This window comes from Zalophus californianus, chromosome X (assembly GCF_009762305.2).
Source record: "Zalophus californianus isolate mZalCal1 chromosome X, mZalCal1.pri.v2, whole genome shotgun sequence".
Lineage (NCBI taxonomy): Eukaryota > Metazoa > Chordata > Mammalia > Carnivora > Otariidae > Zalophus > Zalophus californianus.
Genome location: NC_045612.1, coordinates 97980788 through 98002621, shown reverse-complemented (window position 1 = coordinate 98002621; position 21834 = coordinate 97980788). Strand labels below are relative to the sequence as shown.

General features: G+C 34.1%; 1 protein-coding gene across 1 annotated transcript in view; it reads left to right on the top strand.

Moving 5' to 3' along the window:
* Positions 1-21834, top strand: part of CFAP47 (cilia and flagella associated protein 47) — a 525897-nt gene that overhangs the window by 123065 nt on the left and 380998 nt on the right. Inside the window, exons 23-25 of the mRNA XM_027608633.2 lie at positions 2698-2792; positions 8247-8406; positions 16487-16682. Of these exons, the coding sequence (XP_027464434.2) occupies positions 2698-2792; positions 8247-8406; positions 16487-16682 (451 nt within the window). The remainder of the gene's footprint in view (positions 1-2697; positions 2793-8246; positions 8407-16486; positions 16683-21834) is intronic.

Below are 21834 nucleotides of genomic sequence, written 5' to 3'. Positions count from 1 at the left end.
TTTGTTGTACTTCTCAGGATATTTTTCTGATTTTATTATGTCTTAAGAAATTTTGGCAATTTTAATCTAATGAGAGTTAACTTTTGTGATTATTTCTTTACCTATAGAATTCTGAAAAATAAAAACATTTTTTATCTCCACTTGTATTATGATAATTTCCTTGAAATTTTCTTCTATTACTACATTGTCTCAATTTTTGCTGAATTATTTCTCCTTCATGCTGAGGAGCTCCTTAAATGTCTGTTGATTTTTGTCGATACTCTCATGATTATTAGTGAGTCTCACAATGCTGGTTTCATTATCAACTATTATATCATTTCCTGACCATCTGGATCCCAGTGAATGTTGAAAGAGGTCAAAATGTTAGTGTGTAAGACTTTAATCTTGAGCACTTCAGGTTTTCTGGAAAATATTTCTTCAAATTAAAAGGATAATAGGTTACTACATCAACAACAATATGCATGCAAATTTGATAAGCTAGATGATATGGAGCAATTCCTTGAAAGACACAATCTACCAAAACTCACACAAGAAGAAATAGACAGTCTGGATAGACCTCAATCTATTAAAAAAACTGAATTAGTAATTAAGTAACCTTCAAAAACAGAAAGCACCAGGCCCAGATGGATCCATTCGTGGATTCTATCAAACATTTAGAGATGGAATCATACCAATTTTCTGTAATCAATTCTCTACAATCTCTTTCAGAAGATAGAAAGAGAAAGAATACTTTCTAACTCATTCTAACTCATTTTGAGGTCAGTTTTACTCTAATACCAAACCAGACAAAGGCATTACAAGAATAGAAAACAGCAGACCAATATCTCTTCTCAGCGTGGATATAAAAGTCCTTAACAAAATATTAACAAATCAAATCCAACAATGTATAAAAGAATTATGCACCATGAACAAGTGAGATTTATCTCATGTATACAAGGTTGGTTCACATTCAGAAATCAGTGCATTCCATTATGTGAACAGGATAGAGAAAAAAATATCACATGATCATATCAGTAGATTCAGGGGAAATAAAACATTTTATAAAATCTAATACCCATTCATGAAAACAGCTTAGGAAATGAGGGCTGGAACAGAATTTTCTCAACTTGATAATATTATATATAAATACCCTGCAGCTATTATCATTCTTAATGATGAGAAACTCAAAGCTTTCTCATTAAAATTAGAAACCCAGCTAGAATATCCCTTCTCACCACTTTTTTTTATCATTGTACTAGAAGTTCTAGCTAGTGCAATAGGACATGAAAAAGATACACAGATTAGGAAGGAAGAACAACTGTTCATTTATTGATGACATGATTGTTTATGTAGAAAATCTGAAAGAGTCACTTAAGAAAAACACTTCTGGAACCAATAAGCTATTACAGCAAGGTTGCAGGATACAAACTTAATGCACAAAAGTCAATTGCTTTCCCATATAGAAGCAATGAATAAATGGAATTTGAAATTAAATACAAAATACCATTTACATTAGCACCCCTCCAAAAATGAAATACTTAGGTATAAATATAGCAAAGTATTTACAAGATCTATATAAGGAAAGATAGCAAATGATGAAATTTATCTGATGAAAGATATCAAAGAAGAATTAAATAAATGGAGTGATATTCCATGTTCATGCATAGGAAGTCTCTATATTGTTAAGATGGCACTTCCCAACTTCATCCAGAGATTCAGTGCAATCTCAATCAAAATCCCCGAAAGTTATTTTATGGGTATTGCCAGATTGATTAAAAGTTTATATGGAAAGGGGAAAGACCCACAATAGCCAACACTACTGAAGGAGAAGAACAAAATTGGAGGACTGACACTATCCAACTTCAAGACTTTCTACAAAGGTGCAGTAATCACAAGACTTTGGCATTAGCAGAAATATAAACAAATAGATCAGTGGAATAGAAAATAGAGCCCAGAAATAGACCAACATAAATGTAGTCAATTGATCTTTGACAGATGAGCACAGGCAATAGCTCAGGAAAGATAGTCTTTTCAATAAATAGTGCTGAACAACTGGACATCACAAGCAAAAGAATGAATCTAGATACAGACCTTGTACCTTCACAAAAATTAACTTAAAATGGATTACAGACCTAAACATAAAATGCAAAATTACAAAACTTTTGGGAGATAACAGAAGAAAAAAATCTACATGAACTTTGGCGATAACATTTTAGATACAACAACAGAGGCAGTATCTGTGAAGGAAGAATTGAGAAGCTGGAGTTCATTAAAATGATAAGTTTCTGCTCTGCAAAAGATACTGTCAAAAGACCAAAAAGACAAACCACTGACTGGGAGAAAATATTTACAAAAGACATGTTTCTTTTCACTTCTGTACTTCTGCATTGGTCAAACTCTTATTATAGAGATCATTTTAACTGTGTTTACTTTATTCTCAGCTCAATATTTAGTATATTTTATACTTTTAATCTCTCAAGGCTAATTTTTCTATTGTACTTGTAATTAGTTACCATTAAAATACAACACTGGAATTTTATGGATGTGATAAACCATGATATTCTATAAATATTTTAAAGTGTGACTTTGTTTTCTGTCTGGGTACCTAAAGATAAAAAAAAATTATTTTTATTGTTTTGTGTTGAAAAGTGTAGTAATAATTATCTATAAGCTAATATCTCTTAATATTTTATCAGTATATTTACTTTCCTCTCATAGTATTGCAAGCACCATTGAGACTATCCAGCACTGATTTTATATTTGAAATGCCATTACATATTTTGGATCCTAATAACAAGGTCACAAAAACTCAGGTATGTATAGAGAATTGATGCAGTTTACAACTTTTTTTTATTATGGTTTTTAGTTTATTGAGTTGATTTTTCTGAAACATGTGTTGTAAGAATACTTTCATTTTTAGAGAACTTGCATATGTATATATCATATTTCTCAGAAGTAATTATCAAAGTATACAAATACATATACAGCCATTTTTTATATATACATATATTTAATAGGACTATTCAAAATATTTTAAATAGAATTAAGTTACCAGACTCTTCTTATATAAATGGAAGCTATGATTAAATTAATATGAAATATGTTCAAGTCAGGTAAGGAAATGTGGTGAAAGGTAATAATAAAAATTGGAAAGGTCCAGCCATATAATAAAGTGACTTCTATGACAATCTACTCTTTTTTCTTACTAGATATTTATGTGTCTCTCCTAATTAGGAATCCATCTAGAAAGAAAAAGAGACATGCATAAGAAGGAAGCTCATGCATACATAGTAGGAATTTGTATTTGTAGTACCCCTTTATTGTCTTATATATTGCCTTCCTGCGATTAATTTTGAACCTCTGTAGCTTTGAAGAAAAATTATATGGAGAAAATATTTTACATTGCATGTGTCAAATAATAGCAGAGTCCTATATGAAATTATAGTTAGAGAAGAATAAAGGATCTCTTTTGAAATTAAAATGTGACTGTTTCAAGTATAAAATATCAGAAGACTTCTAACTCTAACATAACTTCAAGGATGCAAAAGGCTTTGTATGTGGGGCTAGAAAGGAAGATTTAGTGAACTGAATTGGACTGAATTCCAAAGGAAAAGCAATCGCTTTATAAATGTGAGATTATTTTATATTATTGAAATTTTTTTCACTTGGCATAATAAAAGATGATCTAGACAAGAGCCTTCTCCCTTGAGTGGCAAAACAGTCACATTGGCCCCACAGAGAAGGAAATGTGACTCTAATGCACTGCTTGGATTTGCATGAATGATATTTACATAGTCATAATAAAATACATAATACAGAGAAGGCTTAATATGTTTATGGGGCAGAATTAAAATTTGATCATATATAGTATATTACCTGCAAAATGACAGATGTGTGATATGTACAATGTGTATGTGAAGATTAAGTTGACAGAAGGGTTGGGAATGGTAGAAGAAAGAAGAGTGAAACTCATTTTACATAGTAAGTAATTAAAGGGAATTATCTAAAGTTGACAGAAGAACTAGAGTTATAAATATACTGCTTTAAGCTACCAGGTGACTAATGAAAGAATTAAAATAATATAAATATCCAAAATTGGGAGGTGGGCAGAGGAGGGAAGATTATATATATATATGAGCTAAATCCTCGTCTTTACTAGTTGGCACTGTAGAGAATAGCTGGGTCTGATAAATCACGAAATAGCCATGTGATAGAGTAATGGTCCCCAAAGTTATCCAATTCCAATCCCTAGAATGTGTGAGTACACTATCTTATATTGTAGAAGATACTTGGCTGATGTGTCATGTGATGGAGATGAAGGCCCCTGAGCAAGGGAGATTATGCTAGATTGTCTAGGTGGTCCCAGTTGAATCACATGAATGGTTAAAACCAGAGAAATTTTCCTGACTGTGCTCAGAAGGAAATGTGATGACAGAAGAAGGGTAGAGACATATGATGTTGCTGGATTTGAAGATAGTGGAAGGAGGCCACCAGCCAAAGAATGTGTTTGCCCTCTAGAAACTGGGAATGGCAAGGAAAGTCTTCTTTGGACCCCTCCAGAAAGTATCATAGTTCCTTCTGACACCTTGATCTTAGTCCAGTGATAAGCCTGTTGAACTTCTAACCTACAAGACTGTAATTTAATAAATTTGTGTTGGTTTAAACTACTAAGTTTGTGGTAATTTGTTATGGCAGCAATAAGAAAACTAAAGTAAGCCTTATCAGTGTTGTATTTAGAATCAGGCTATAACGATTAGAGAAAATCCAAAATTTAGCTAAAATTGGTTGCTTCAGGGAAGCAGAATTGTTGATAAGGAGGAGTTGAGTGGGACAACTGTTTTTTTTGTTGTTGTTTGGGAGAACTGTTTTTTTATAAGCATTTTTGAATTATTTGTGTAATCTGTGTACATGTATCATCTTGATAAAATTATTTTAAAAATAACACAATATGATATATACTAAACAATGTTTCTTTATAGATGACTGTATCAATTCTATTCTTGGGGATAAGATTGGAAGTGGATAGTAGTTTTAGAGATCTACCATTTCCTCATTTCAGAATGAGAAAAATGAGGCATTCAAATGACTAGTACAATTTCATGTCCACCTTCTTTTTTAAGAGATGTTGTTTTCTTTATAAGCTGCAAATATTAGACCTAAATAGATGTTTAAGTACTGAGAGACAATGGGAATAAAATTGACTAATTTTAAAATCCTGAATATTTTAAATCAATCATACTTTAGAAAGATATGAAGTACATTATTTTGTTGTGGTGCCAATTGTATGGATCATTCCATACTTTCCAAATTTTGAAGAGTAAAGTTAAAACAATACCTAGATGAAGGTTTTATTTTAATAGTATGTTGTACTGGAAAGACAAGCCTGCACACAAGTCATGCATATATCTCCCAGATTTACCAGAACATTACAAACACAGTACAGAGAGTTTATGTATATTATTCACACAACTTTCCCTATTAACATGTTATAGAACCATACAACATTTTTTAAAACTAAGAAATTAACATTAGTACAAAATTATTAATTAGACAACAGATTCTATTTGGGTTTCACCAGTTTTTCAGTAATGTCGTTTTACTGTGTCAGGGTCCAATCAAGGGTATCATATTTCATTTCGTTTCCTCTGATATGTGACAGGTTCAGGCTCTCAATCTTGCTCATTTTTTTATGACCTTGTCAATTTTTAGGAGTACTGGTTTGGTATTGTTTCAGAATGTTCTTTAATTTTAGCTTGTCTGATTTGTTCCACCTGACTCAACTGCATTCTTATTTTTCATGGGTTTTGGGGAAGAATGTAACAGAGGTGAGATGTCTTTTTTGTTACATCATGTGAAGGGAGTACATGATATCAGCATTTATCACTGGTGATATATGTCACGAGAATTGAAAAGAAGTTGGAGAAACTTTTTGTTTTTTCATACTCTGCATTTTAGAAGTGACTTGTCAATTTCAGCCTACACTCATGGTGTTGGGGGTCAAGCTGCACCCTCTGGAGGGGGGTATTTACACATATTATTTGGAATTTTTCTGTAAGGAAAATTTATTTATTAGTTATTTTATTACTTAATATGTCAGTGTGACCTCACAAATATTTATACATTCAGTTATAATCCAATATTACATTATTTATTTTGTTATTAAATTTGTTCCAACTCTGGCCCTTCAAAGTTCTTTTAGACTGGCCCTTTGACATGCTTCCTTCATTATCATTTTTTTAAAGTATTTTATTTGTTAGGGAGAGAGAGAAAGAGAGAGAGAACGCACACAAGCAGGGGGAGCAGCAGGCAGAGGTATAAGTAGGCTCCCTGCTGAGCAAGGAGCCTGTTGTGGAACTTGATCCCAGGACCATGGGAACATGACCTGAGCCTACGGCAGACGCTTAACTGACTGAGCCACCCAGGCGTCCCCCATCATTATGATTTTTAAGCATTCTTATACTTGGGCGCCTGGGTGGCTCAGTTGGTTAAGTGACTGCCTTCGGCTCAGGTCATGATCCTGGAGTCCCGGGATCGAGCCCCGCATCGGGCTCCCTGCTCGGCGGGGAGTCTGCTTCTCCCTCTGACCCTCTTCCCTCTCGTGCTCTCTATCTCTCATTCTTTCTCTCTCAAATAAATAAATAAAATCTTAAAAAAAAAAAAGCATTCTTATACTTTCTGGCACTACCAAATGGTCCAGGCTTATCTTTTATTTATTTTTTTCTAGCTCTCTAATCAATATTTTCTCCAAAAACCCCAGTACCATTTATGGAAGAATGGTATTTAGAAACCAAGATCTGTACACTAGATGTGCTAGCTGCTACTGGGGTGTCACATGTTCTCAGCCCTTTTGGCAAATAGAATCAGGAAATATTTGTATGTATACTCACTTGTAAATATACATATATCTATAATTTATCATTCTATCTCATCATCCATCTGTCTATCTAGCTAGCTAAAGATGAGTTCAAACTGATATTTCTGAATCTAATCTAAACTAGCACAAGGCTTGTTCCAGTCTTTCTTCCTTGCTCCTTTTTAACTACTTTCTCTGACAATGAGAAACCTGGTTCTCTTATTTATAATTTATTTGCTTATTTTTTACTAGTTTGCTAGTAAAGAAGTTTCACAATTTTTATCCTGTAGCTAGAATTGCTAACATATTTACCAACTATAGTACAGTGCTCATAAAGAGTAATTTTTTGTCTTTAGCTATATAGTTTCCAGTCAAAACACGGTTTTTCTGTTACTTAGGCCATTCCTCCTACCCCCACTAACTTCGGTGAAATTATTTCATACATTTGTAATATATAGCATGTTGTACTCTACAATCCATCCTGGGATTCTCAACATCTTGGTTGATTGTTTTTAATTTACGTACATTTAAGTCCACTCTTAGTAGTATACAGTTCTATGGGTTTTGAAAAATATGTAGAATAATTTGTCTACCACTTCAGTACATTACAGAACAGTTTCATGACACTACAAATTCTCAGTGTTACCCCTTTTCAATCAGCTACTCCTCCTTCCACCAACACTTGGCGATCACTGATTCTTTTTTTCCATCTATGTAATTTTGCATTTCCAGATTGACAGGTAATTTAATTATACAAAATTTGGCCATTTGGGTCTGGCATCTTTCACTTAGCCAAATATATTTAATATTCATTTATGTTTTTGTATGAATTAATACTTCACTTACTTCATCACTGAATTTTATTCCATTGTACGAAATGTTTATCCATTCATTATTTGAAGGAAATCTTGGGTTTTTTTCCTCCATTGTTTGGCAATGAGCAAAGTTATTATAATCATTAACGTACAGATTCTTATGTGAACATAAGTTTTCACTTAAGTAAATATTTAGGAATGGGATTACTGGGTCCTATGGTAGTTATATGTTTAACATTATAAGAAACTGCCAAACTGTCTTCTAAAGTGACTGTACCATTTTACAGTCTCACAATCATGAATGAAGGTTGTAGCTACTCTACATCCTTGCTAGCTAGCATAGCTATTTTGACATTTTTATTCTACCCCAGTCTCTATCCTTTGTGTATTTTTCATAGTTGTTAATCAGCTATGAACATACTTGCATACCCCTTTTTTGCCTAACATCACTTTTAAAACTATCCATAAATTCCACTGTTAATCATTTGACTTTGTACATAGGTTCTTCAAGTTGGCATGGTAAAACAAGTTAAATTTTATATTGCATATTATAATTTTTATAAATGTCTTATTTATTTATTTATTTTGTGTGTAAACAGGATCTTGTCTTACATAATACTTCAAAACAAGATGTGGAATGGATTTTGGATATTAGTGACACTGGGAAACTTTTCAAAGATGGCACATTCAAGATTAGTGTGCTGAGTGGGATTCTGCAACCACACGAAGAATGTACTATTTCCATAAGTTTCTGTCCAAGTAAGTACTTTTTTCCAATATTATTGATATTTCAATTTATCCCCACATATTATTTAATTTTCTCATGTACACAAAAGTTTAGATTATTTTTTTATGTGTTCTTAAAACAGTTCTAAGGAAGTTTCATACTAGAATTTTGTGGTCACCATCCCCCAAAATGAACCCCAATGATCCTCACCTCTTGGTATTCATGCCCTTATAGAGTCCCCTCCCACATCAAATAGGACTGATATATCACCCATGGGATATTATGGGTGTGATGGTTTCTGACTTCCAAGGTTAGGTCAGAAAAGGCATTGCCACATCTAGCTTGTACTCTTGGATTACTTGCTTTGGGGGAAGCTGGTCAGCATGTCTATTTATCTATACATCTATTTCTTTACTGGTCTTTTTTATTAAACAACTTTATTGTACCTTTTTATAATTGATGTGACAAATTTTCTGTCATTACAAACCTATCACAAAAATTCTTGGCCGTTCTTACACATTTACTTTTCTAAATGAACTATACATTATTTTTTTCCTGTTTCTAGAAAAAGGCATACAATTGAATTTTTCTCTTCAAAGAATAGCATGTTTTTCTAGTAGTGAAAGTTTATTTTATATGCATCATTGTGAATGAGAATTTTTAAATTCTTTTTTTAATTACCTATCACTATATAAAAAGAATATATTTGTAGTTTTTCTGGCTCTTGGCTCCTATACTGAACTTCTCGGGTTATATCTGGAAGTTTTCAAAGACTATTCTCTGTTGTTTTTTAAATAAATAGTTTTATAATCTAAAATCATAGTAACTAATGAATTTGTTTCTTCATTGACAATATCTCTTTCTCTGCCTTATTCTCCTCCTGAATCTGTTAATACAATATTGCTACATTACATTTATATTACAATTGCATTACAATTGTTAGTATAATCTATCTGAACCTGTTACTACAATGGCAGTTTGTTAAAACTTTGATTCCAGTAGTTTTGCTTTGTATCTTTGTATGTTATAAAAAGTATATGTCTTATATATCTTTTATAAATAAGTATATACATTTAAAATAATGTTCTTTTTTCTACTAAATGCTATTTGCTTGAATGCTGTTTATGTGATACATTGCCACTTTGTCTTCTGTTTGTCAGCCTTTGGTTGATATATCATTTTATTTTCAGTCTGTCTTTTAAATTTAAGACCAGTACTGCAAAGCAAAGGACCTTGATTTTCTTCCTGAGCAAGACTGAAATGTGATTTTTAGGAGGGGAATTTAACTTACTCATATTTTGTGTTATAATATATATTAATTTTCAGGCAGTTTCATTTCATATTTCCTTTATATTTTTTATTTTTCATAAATTTTATGTACTGATCAAATTTTTGTTTTATATACTATACATCTTATTTCTCTTCTCTATATCATCTTTAAACCTTTGAAAACAATACCTTTTTGGACACATATTTTCCTATCTGTTCTATGATGTAACTGTATTCATGAACTTGCCCACAGACAAAATTATAGTATGGGTTTATTTCTTACTCAAGAAATTGTTGAAATACTTTGGAATTTTATTTCCATTTAGTGAGTTTACACACTAACTGTCATTCCATTCCTCTTACTGCTTGATCAGTGGGCTGGAGTCTTTTCCATCTCTAAGGCATTGAGGTAGCAGGAGGCAAGACTCTAGCAGATCAAAGCCAACAGGTTGGATGAAGAGTGCTGGGTTCTTCAGAATTAAGCAGCTGAATGGAGAATGGAATCTTCGGGGAGTTGGAGTTGAGTTATAGGGGCCTTTTGAGTTGGGACCAGGGTAGTACCTCCTTGATCTTTTCGTCACCCTCATTTATTTTCTTCTAGTGCAGGCAACTTTTACTTTTCTTGGCTCATATGGAACTGAATACAGCCCTTTTAACTTTGCCTTAGTAGTTCTTTCCAAATCAAGTATGCATTTATTTTCTGGTTTTCTCAGTTGTTTTTATTGTTCATTTAAATGGGGATACTGCTAGAAGAGGAAGAAGATGCCTTCTATTTTGCCTTAAATTCTTATATTTTAGATTAGATACTATAAAGATAAAATTCACACTCAGATATGATTATTTTTAAAAGTGTGGTTTTTAATTACAACTTTATTAAAATTTGATTCACAGACCATAAAATACATTTTTTTAAAGTGTACAATCTACTGGTTTTTAGGATAGTCATAAGTGGGCAACCATCACCACAGCCTAATTTTAGAACATATTCATTGCCTGCAAAGGAAAGTCCATACCCATTGGTAGTCACTCCACATCTCCCCCTCCATTCAGCCACTGCTGACCACTATTTGCTGTCTCTAGGAATATGATTACTGTGGACATTTCATATAAATAGAATCATACAGTGTGTGTCCTCTTGTGATTGGCTTCTTTCACATTGCATAATAATTTCAAGGTTTAGCCATGTTGTAGCATCAATCTACTTAATTCCTTTCTATTACCAATAATTGTAAGGATATATCACATGTCGTCTATTCATAGACATTCATTGTCTATTCAGTTGATGGACATTTGGATCATTTCTACTTTTTTGGCTTTTATGAATAGAACAGCTATGAACATTCATGTACAATTCTGTGAGGACACATGTTTTCCTTTATTTGGTTATATATCTTGGAGTGGAATTGTTGGGTCATAGGACAATTTGATGTTTATTATATTTTTTTAATATTTTATTTATTTTTGCAAGAGAGAGAGAGCATGAGCAGGGGAGAGGGGCAGAGGGAGAAGCAGACTCCCCGCTGAGCAGGGAGCCTGATGCAGGACTCAATCCCAGGACCCCAGGATCCTGACCTGAGCCGAAGGCAGACGCTTAACCGACTGAGCTACCCAGGCGCCCCTTGATGTTTAACATTTTAAGACACTGCCAAACTGTTTTACAAAGCAATTGTAACAATTTAAAATCTTATCAGCAATGAATGAGGGTTCCAGTTTCTTCACATCCTTGCTAACTCTTCTTGTAATCTTTTTTTATTATAGCTATCCTAGTGAGTATGAAGTAATAGGTCATCGTAGTTATTATTTGCATTTCCCTGATGACTAATGATGTTAAGTACCTTTACATGTGCCTGTTGTCAGTTTGTATGTCATCTTTGGAGAAAGGTCTGTTTGAAACATGTGTTGATTTAAAAATTTGGCTGCCTTTTTATTTTTGAGTTGTCACTGTTCTTTATATATTCTGAATAAAATTACTTTGTTAGATATGCAATTTGAAAATATTTTATTTCATTCTGAGATTTCTCTTTTCAACTATTGGAAAATAGTTCAATTTTGATGAAGTCTGTTTTATCTAATTTTTCTTTTGTTACTTTGGCTTTTCAGTGTTATATCTTTTTTTCTTCTTAAAGATTTTATTTATTTATTAGAGAGCATGAGCAGGGGCAGGAGTAGAGGGAGAGGGAGAAGCAGACTCCCCGCTGAGCAGGGAGCCTGATGTGGGGCTCGATCCCAGGACCCTGAGATCATGACCTGAGCCAAAGGCAGATTCTTAACAATTGAGACACCCAGGTGCCCCTTCAGTGTTGTATCTATGAAAACATTACATAACCCAAGGTCATGGTGAATTATTCTTCTGTTTTCTCCTAAAATCATGTAATTTTACCTCTTACATTTAAGTCTATGGCTTATTTTGAGTTATTTTTTTTTTAATACGGTGTAAGGTAGGGCTCCATCCTCATTTTTCTGCATGGGTATATCTACTTGTACCAGCACCATTTATTGAAAAGAATATTGCTTCCTCATTGAATTGTCTCAGTACCCTTGTTCAAAATCAATTGGCCATAAACAGAAGTATTCATTTCTGTTACCGTGGTCTTAGAGAATGTCTTGGGAAGTACTCATATTCATACATATTAATATATATATTAATATAACGATATTTATATAGCAATTGATATTAATTCTTCACAAAATGTTTAGTAGATTTCACCAATGAGTGCATTTGGGTTTTGGCTGTTCTGTGTGAGAAGTTTTTTGATTACTACTTCAGTTCACTGAAATTCTTACATGTTTAGATTAATGGTTTTTTTAATTAAATTTTTAATTAAATTTTTTAAACTAAAATTTGGATGCTTTTGGCCATTATTTCTTCAAACAGTGTTTCTCCCTCTCCGTCTCTTCTCCATCCGAGGGATTCTTATTTTGCATATATTGGTATTCCTCATGATGCCCTATAGATCTCTGAGGCTCTGTTCATTTTTCATTCTTTTTTGGAAAACAAGTTTATTAACATGTATATATCATGTATACATGTATATTTCATGTATACATGGGAGATAACTCAGAGGAAAATGAGTAAGTCTCAGAGGTGGCTTAAAATTTAGGTTTAAATACCATCTTCAGCTAAAGACAAATCAAAGCCTTTTTTCTTTCTGTTCCTTAGAATCAGTAAATTCAACTGACATTTTTTCATGTTGGCTGATTCTTTGTGTAGCTAGTTCAAATCTACTGTTGAATCCCTATAGTGAATTTTTCATTTCAGTCATTGTATTTTTAAACTCTACAACTTAAATATATGTCTATGTATGTTCACATGTATATATGTCCAATGCTTGAACTTTCTCAGGGACAGCTTCTGTTGACAACCTTTGTTTGCGTGTGTATGGATCATTCATTATTGACTTAGGATTTTTTTCAGTTATACCGGTAAGATCTTGGCCTTGTTCTTTGGGCTATCCTGTAGCATCTGCCATTTTCTTCTAGCAGGCATTAGGAATGGATTATACTTTGCTTCTGCCCTTTTCTTTTCTTGTAATCTGACTGTGGTGTAAGCCTCTTATCCCAAGCCATGGTCAGGGCCTTTATGTCTCATTCTCTTTTCTTTGCCTTGTAGACACATCCTTTGCCATCAATATCACCTAAGTCGGGTGGATCTACATAATTCCACATGGCTAGACCTGTTATACTGGCCACCACGCAGAGCTGCCTTATAAGGTCAGGGCCTTCAAGAGTTTTAGTGAGGTGGTTTTTACTTTTCACTCCCCCTTTCTTATCTCTTCCTTGGACCCCCACAGGGACAGTGGCTGGGGCTGTGATAGAATATGTGACCCATACTGATCTCTAAGGGAATCTCCAATCCCTTCTGAATCCAAACCATTGTTCTTGAATCTAATTTAGGTGGGTAGACTCTCACTTTCCTTGAATAAGATTGTTCTCAGTTCTCATGTAAATAGCTTCAATGTTTCACTCCCCAGGGGGCACATAATTTAGAAAATTCCCAACATGAGAATCCCTGCTGCATAAAAATATAGAATTTTTCTGGTAATGAGCTTCAGGAAGTGAGGGTATTGACAACTAGCTTCTTTAAGCAGACTGAAGCAAAGGAACAGCAGGAAGGTGCTTGAAAACACATCTATGAAGATTTTTTTTTTCTCCTTTTTGAGGAACTCTATCCTGGTATTTGTCTTTAATTTAAAGCATCTGCTTCAGTACCTTTACAGTTTATATGCCTTAACTAAATAAGCACACCAAATGCCATTTCCAGACTATTTTTCTATTTAAAAGGATGTTACAGTAACTTACCTATTATTCTTCTTAATTATTCTTACTTAGAAAGCAACATTAGGATTGCAGTCTCTGCTATATGCTGTTTGGGCCCATCCAGATTCCCATTACTGGGTATTCCCATCCATCTCTCAGTTGTGGGTATTGGCTTCTGACGGGCTATATCTGTCCCTTTCTCTAGAAGGGTGCCCTTAGCGGAAAGAGGTATCTAGGAGGGTAAGCTTCACCAGCGCTACTACCTCAGCTGGCCCAACTAACTCTCCCTCAGCTGGGACAGCCTCTGGTGAATTAACATCCCATAGCTGCGTATGGGATCAGTTTGAATCCGGATTATAAAACTACAACTTTTCATAACTTCTTGCCCACCTCTGTTTTGTTTCCTTCTTCACTTACAGGTTCTTCCTGAGGGCATGCCCTCCGTAAATCACTTGCGTCAGAATCCTTGGGACAGTACTGTTTTACACATCTAACACAAATGTGGCAATCTAAATTAAATACCAAGAACTAGCTATGTTATCAACAGAAAAGGCAGAATAAGAACCTATTATGGCTTTTAAGCTTTTTAGATTTCATTCAGCTGTATATTTTCTCAATAATATGCTATTAGCACTGCGTTGCCTTAACTCTGTGTCCCGGTACCTCTATTAGCATGACATTTTCATTTTTTGTTTTTTCAGCATGGCATTTTATAATCATTTTCGTTTTAATGGCGAGAAACAGTATGTAGAGTACTGTGATTGATAGATTTGAAAAATGTTTCATCTTTTATTATTTCTGTTTAGAACTCTGAAATATAATAGAAAACATCGTATACTCTCCCCATTCTGAAGTTTATTTTGTAAAAGTAATTAGGTTTCATTATGTATTTCTGTGTATTTCTTCTCAGTTTCTGTTATGTCTGGTCCTGAAAGAAATTACAGGAAAGCCAGTCCAGCTAAAGCCACCATATGTATTTCTGTATAGAGCTTCTCCTTTATGTCTGTATCAACATTTTTATCCAGATGAAATAAAATAGATTATCTAGAAGGAAATAAGTAGCATTTCCATTTGACTTTTCCTTCAGCATGGGGCTAAGCCTAAGCAGTCAAATCTATGAGTTGCCTTCTTAGGATTTCAACCTCGCTCTTAAGAAAAAACGTATCTGTAACACATTTATATAACTTAACATCTCAGATGAGAGAGAAGGACGACCTGAGCTTAGAAAAATGTGTTACCAAACATCCAGTAGTCTTAGGTTACACAGAGAATCCCCTTCTCCATGACCTCGGAAACGTTTACCAGGTGTGAAACCCAGAAATAATCTCAAAATAGCCCATTCAAAATTCAGAATTCAATAAGTCCTAATTAAAACCTTGCTTATCTTTGGAAGTAATGAACTTGATTTTCTTTCTCCCCAAAATAAATTTTACAATATCAGATTCATTAAATGAAACAATCATTTCTCTATGGATTTACAGTTTTAAACACATAAATTCTATTATAATTCATTTTCTCAGCTCAAGGTATAGATATAGTCTCTCATGTTTTCACATAGTCTTTCCAGTGCTCATCTGTCATGATTAGTAGGAAGTCACTAATTCACTTCCCTCTCCAGCCACCTCTCATTTTCCGAGGATCCTAGACTATATGAACAAGTAAAAGACTGCACCAAGTGAAGGCACCCAGCACAGAGAAATCTAGTGGGTATGATCAGTTCAATGATACCTTGTTTTTGTGTATGGTTCACAGTGTGTCACTTCTGAATATATGTCATCCAGAACACTCATCATGTGCTCTGGTGATACTCTTGGTGACCCTGATCTGTGCCAGGTCATTCTGGTGTCTAGTTTTTGAATTGAAAGATATTACCTTGAGTTCATACTCACCAGATCATATTTTTCTCTCTATGAGACACTGTGTTTGGGCATTTGGGTCTAAAAAGGGCATTGGCGGCTTGCTGAGATGGAACCTGTTGTCTGGGACTAGCCTGCAGCCTGAGATGCTGAGCCCTTTTCTCCAACACAGACTGCCTTACCTCATAGTGAGTTGCCACATGGGAATTTCCTGTCTTTTCCTACCAGGTGAAATTGGCCAGTCAACCCTGGCAGCTTTCCATAAACTTAAAAATCTGGGAGGAACAACATTCCTTTCTTCTTGGCACACCCATTTCACAGTACTAGTCCCCTGGAGATCCTTATGGCAACTATCTGACCTCATCTTCATATTGCATATACCAAAGGGATGGGCAGCTCCTGTTAAGGCACAGAAAAGAATCAAAAAAAGAAGTCCTGTTGCACTGTTTCCTCCATGTACGGGTATTTTCCAATAATAACGAAAATTTGCTTTAAGGAGATCTGCCCTATTTCTAGGCATAGTGCACTTTAGCATATTTTTGATTCAGTGACACTTCATTAACATGTTTTAAGTTCCTTGGCAGGATAATTCCAGTTTCTGGGTAACCTGTTCTCCATTGAGCTGTAACTTCGTAGTACATTTTAATATTTAGTAAAGTTTAAACTATGTAAATGTTTTTTGTGTATGTGAACAAATCTAAGATACTTTTAAAAAATTGTTTTTCATTAGATCATCCTAGAAAATACACAGCTGATATTCCCATTCGTCTAAATGATAATCCAGTTTGCTATCGAACGTTATGTTTGGTTGGAGAGGTGAAATCACCCATGTTATTGTTTGACCCTCCATTCATATTTTTTACTCCTGTTCCTCTGGATGTAACAACTGGGATGGATATCAACATTTTACCTCAAAACTATTACAGGTAAATGCTTAATGTGAATTTACCACATTTTCATTTAAAGCCCACTTAATTACCTCCCAGTTAGTCATTTGATTTTCTTGTAAAAAAATTTGATATGTCTCTCTTAATGGTACAAGAAGCAAGCTTTCTATTTCTATGTGACAAATTACCACAGACTTAGTGCCTTAAAACATAAATTTGTTATCTCGTAGTTTCTTTGGGTCAGAAATCCAGGTTTGTTTAGCTGCATCCACTGTTTATGTTCTCAGTAGGCAGAAATCAAGGTACAGACTATAGCAGCTGTCTCATCTGAGGCTCAGTCCTCCTGCAAGCTTTCTGGTAGTTGGCAGGATTAATCCGTTTGGTTGGAGAACTAAGGTATCATTTTCTCGCTGGCTGTTGGCTGGGATCACTCTCAGCTCTTAGAGGCCATCCTCACATCCTGGCCAAATCCTCCTCCCATCATGGTACTTTACTCATTGAAAGCCAGAAGCAGACCATCCTTTGACTTCTCAGTCTCTGACCTCCAAACCTTTTTAAGATCTTACCTGATAAAGTCTAATCCACCCATGATAATCTTCCTTTTGGTTTACTTGAGTTTATTTAACTAGGGATGTCAATTACATATGGAAAGTCCCTTTACCATGGCTGTATAACACAGCTGATTCACCAAAGTGATATCATATTTACAGATTCTGCCACCCAAGGGGTGGGAATTAGAGTTTGTATGTACACTAAGGCTCTTGGGGACCATCTCAGAATTCTGCCTATCACATGTACATAGTATAGCAGAATGCAGTCCGTTTTCATTTTTTAAAAAAATTTAGCAGCAGCCGAAACCCTAATCGTATATTGCCCTAGGTACATTATGTACCCTTGTGTTACAAAACAAGTAGATTATGTGTGTGTTTAATTAATTAGTTAATTAATTAATTGCTGGCTTCTGAGAAATGTGGGAGGTCTCCAAAGGGCTCAGATCAAACCAGACCAAACCAGTACATACTTATAAGCTGAAACCAGAGTAGGAGTGGTGAGCTGTAATAATCTGCCAAATGCAGGCTTGTTCTTAAAACTTGAGACAAATTCTTCAAGGTAGGAAAACAATCTCAAATTCCTGGATTAATCCAGGGACACTGGAAGAGGCTAAAATAGTTCACGTGAGTAAATCCCTCTACCTTTCAGCATAAGCAAGCAAATCTTCTCTAGATCAGTGGTTCTTAAACGTCAGTGTATATCAGCATTGCCTGAGACACTTTTTAAAACAGAGATTGTTGCTTCCCATCCCCAGAATTCATGATTCAGGAAGCCTGGCATGGTATGTAATAATTTGTATTTCTAGTAAGTTTCCCAATGATACTTAGGCTGCTGATGCATGGACCATGCTTTGTGAACCTCTGTTCTAAATGAAGCCATCCTCAGTTTTGGCTGATACTTCAGTTTCCACAATTGCTATCAACCAGACATGAGTGTAATATCAAGTATTGCAAAACTCACAAGAAGGGAAGATGCCATCATTTAGAGTCAGCACAAAAAACCATCTTGAAATTTAGACTCTTAAGTCAGTCAGATATTGGAATTATCAGACACAGAGTATAAATAATTTTTTAAAACAAGATAGCATTATAAAAATTAATAATTAACATGGAATTATACAGTATAGAGTTGAAAATGAACCAAATATAACTTTTAGGAATTTTAAAACAAAGTGTGTAGGGTAAATTTTTAAGGGCACCCACAAACCTAAGATTGTATATAACTACACAGACGGTATAGAAATCAACAGAATCTCAGTTAATTTTGTAAGAGAGAAAAAGAGATGCATACTTTAAAAAGCAAGAAAAAACTGAAACAAAAATGATGGCAAAAACTCTAAGTAGTTGAGTAATACAATCAAATGTAAATAAGTTAATCTGACTAGTTAAAAGACAGAGAATGTTAGAGTAAATAAAAAAAAAAATCCAACTGTTAAAAGAAGTATATGTGAGACATAAGGAAAAGAAAGATCGAAGTAAAGCAGGGTTTCTCAACTTCAGAACTGTTGACATTTTTGGAAGATACTTCTTTTTTTTCACCGGTGGCTATTTTGTACATAGTAGGATGTTTAGCAGCCTCCCTGGTCTCTAGCCAGTAGCATCCTCCCCCAGTTATGATGGAAAAATAAAAGTCTCCACACATTGCTGCATGTCCCCTGGAATGCAGAGCCACGCCCAGTTGAGAACCACCAAACTAAAATCTTAGGAAGAGTTATAGCAGAATAACCATAAGAAAGCTGGATAGCAGTATTAATTTTACATGTGATAACCTTATTTAAGAGGTAAGATGTATTTTTAATATTAAAAATACATTAAATAATTATAAAAGATGTAGCTCACTGAAAACTATCAGAATTCTAAAATTGTAGGCACAACTAAAATAGTCTTAAAATATATAAACCCCAAATTAAAATAATAGGGGGAAATTGACTAGTCCTTCATCACTGTAGGATATTTCAACACATACCTCAATTATCGATGAGTCCAAAAGACAAAAACACTTGTATAGATAAAGAAAATTTGAAAAGGTTATTTTAAAGGCTTCATTCATTTAATACTAATATTATTAAAAATACTAAAAGTAGTATTAGGGGCCCCTGGGTAGCTCAGTCATTAAGCGTCTGCCTTCGGCTCAGGTCATGATCCCAGGGTCCTGGGATCGAGCCCCGCATTGGGCTCCCTGCTCAGCGGGGAGCCTGCTTCTCCCTCTCCCACTCCCCCCTGCTTGTGTTCCCTCTCTTACTGTCTCTCTCTCTGTCAAATAAATGAGTAAAATCTTTAAAAAAATAAATAAAAGTAATATTAAAAATAGTACTATAAAATACTGCACCCTGCAGTTATAGAATACACAGTTTTCTCTATCATATAGGAGATATTTACAAAGACTGAAAGTGTATCATTCTATAGTTCAAATTTAACAGTTTTTTTTTAAAAAGATTTATTTATTTATTTTGGAGAGAGAGAGAGAGAGAGAGAGAGAGAGAGAGAGAGCATGAGTGGGGAGTGGGGAGGGGCAGAAGGATAGAGGGAATCCCAAGCAGACTCCCCATTGAGCGCAGAGCCTAACTCAGGGCTCAGTCTCAATCCTGAGATCAGGACCTGAGCCAAAACCAAGAGTTGGATGCTTAAGCAACTGTATCACCCAGGCACCCCTCAAATTTAACAAATTTTGAAGAGTTGACATCATATATACTATGTTTTCTGATAATAATTATAATTTTAAAATCATTAAAGAAAATATTAACAGATCTGCCATACATTTGGAACTGCTTTAAAAAAACTTGCTTTTTTTAAAAAATTTTAGAGAGAGAGAGAGCACACACGTGAGTGGGGGGAGGGTCAGAGGGAGAGGGAGAATCTCAAGCAGGCTCTGCATTGAGTGTAGAGCCTGACAAGGGGCTTGATCTCATGACTCTGAGATCATGACATGAGCCAAAATCAGGAGTCAGACACTCAACTGACTGAGCCATCCAAGTGCCCCTAAAAAAACCTTCTATAGAGAGTCAAAGAAGATACCATACTGAATTCTGCAAATAATAATTAAAATACCATGTATCAAAACATGAAAACAACATTCACTGATATAAAAGCAGTGTTTGAGTATTAAATTTGAAGACTTAACTTGAAACACATACTGTCACTTCTGTTGCTTTCTTTAGACAAGTAAGCCTGCATCTGTGTTGAGTTAACTGCATCTGTTATATTAAATTCCAGTGGTTAAGCATTAAACAAATAAATATACTTATGGAATGTAGCAAAAATGGTATTTAGATGGAAATGTGTAGTCTTAAATGCTGATAGTAGATGAAAAATGGTTAGAAGTTTCAAGTATTCAACCTAATAAATAAGAATAAGAATAATGGATTAAACCTAAGGAATATAGAATGTAGATAAAATGAAAAAGTAGAAATAAAAGCAATAGAAAGCAAATATATAGAAGATAGGCTCACTGAACCCAAAAGTTGGTTCTTTGAAAAACTAATACAATGGATACTGATACAGTGATATTGACAAGGAACAAAAAGAGAGAAGATACAACTAAATAGTATTAAGAATAATGGGGCATATTATATATCCAGTGGAGAAAAATGAGATAATCAAAATACTATGAGGAAATTTATTCCAACACATTTGAAAAATGAAATGGGAAGTTTGTAGAAAAAAATATAATTCACTAAAACCATACTGGGAATGCATAGAAAGTTGAAAGTCTTTGAATCAATATTTAAAATCTTCATACAAGGAAAATATCATCTTCTGATGTTTTTATAGGCAAGTTTTACTAAACTTGCAAGAAACTGATATCTCAAACCTTGTAGAAATTCTAGACGAGAGAAAAAGAGACGATGTGCTCTAATTTGTTTTATGAAGTCAGAAAGTTTTATTATAAAATTAGATAGAGTATGAGAAAGATAAATTATAGGCCGATCAATTATAGGCCGATCTCTCTTATGACTATAGATGCAGTAATCCTTAATGAATTAAATTATGTATACATATTAATATAATGTATATTACATATATAATACAAATATATTAATAAACCATGACCAAGTTGGGTGTATCCCAGTATTGCAAGATTTGCCTAATGTTAGAAAATCTAAAATACCTTTGTATTTCATCTCCACATTTACAAATTAAAGAGAATAATGATATGATCATTTCCATAGATGCAGAAGAAAAGCATTTGGTAAAATTCCAAAACCACTCATGATAAAACTCTTAATAACAGGAATAAAAGAGATATCCCTTAAATTGTTAAAATTTTCTATCATGTATCTAAAAGAGACATTATCATGGATACTGGAACATAAATTAATTCCCTTTAAATAAAAAAGAAAAGGCAAGGATGCCTGTTATCACTGTCTCTCTAGCACATTTTCCTGAAAAATGTAGTCCATGAATGAAGTTAAGAGAAATAAAATATGTAAGGATAGGAAAATAAGCACTGTCATTATCTATAGATTAGATGATTTTCCATATAGGAAATTAAAGGAATCTACAGGTAAAATTTTAAAGCTATGAAGATCATTTATCAAAATAGACACATATAAGTTCACTATTTAAAATACATAGCAGTGGGGTGCCTGGATGGCATAGCTGGTTAAGCCTCCGTCTTGATCTCAGCTCAGGTCTTGATC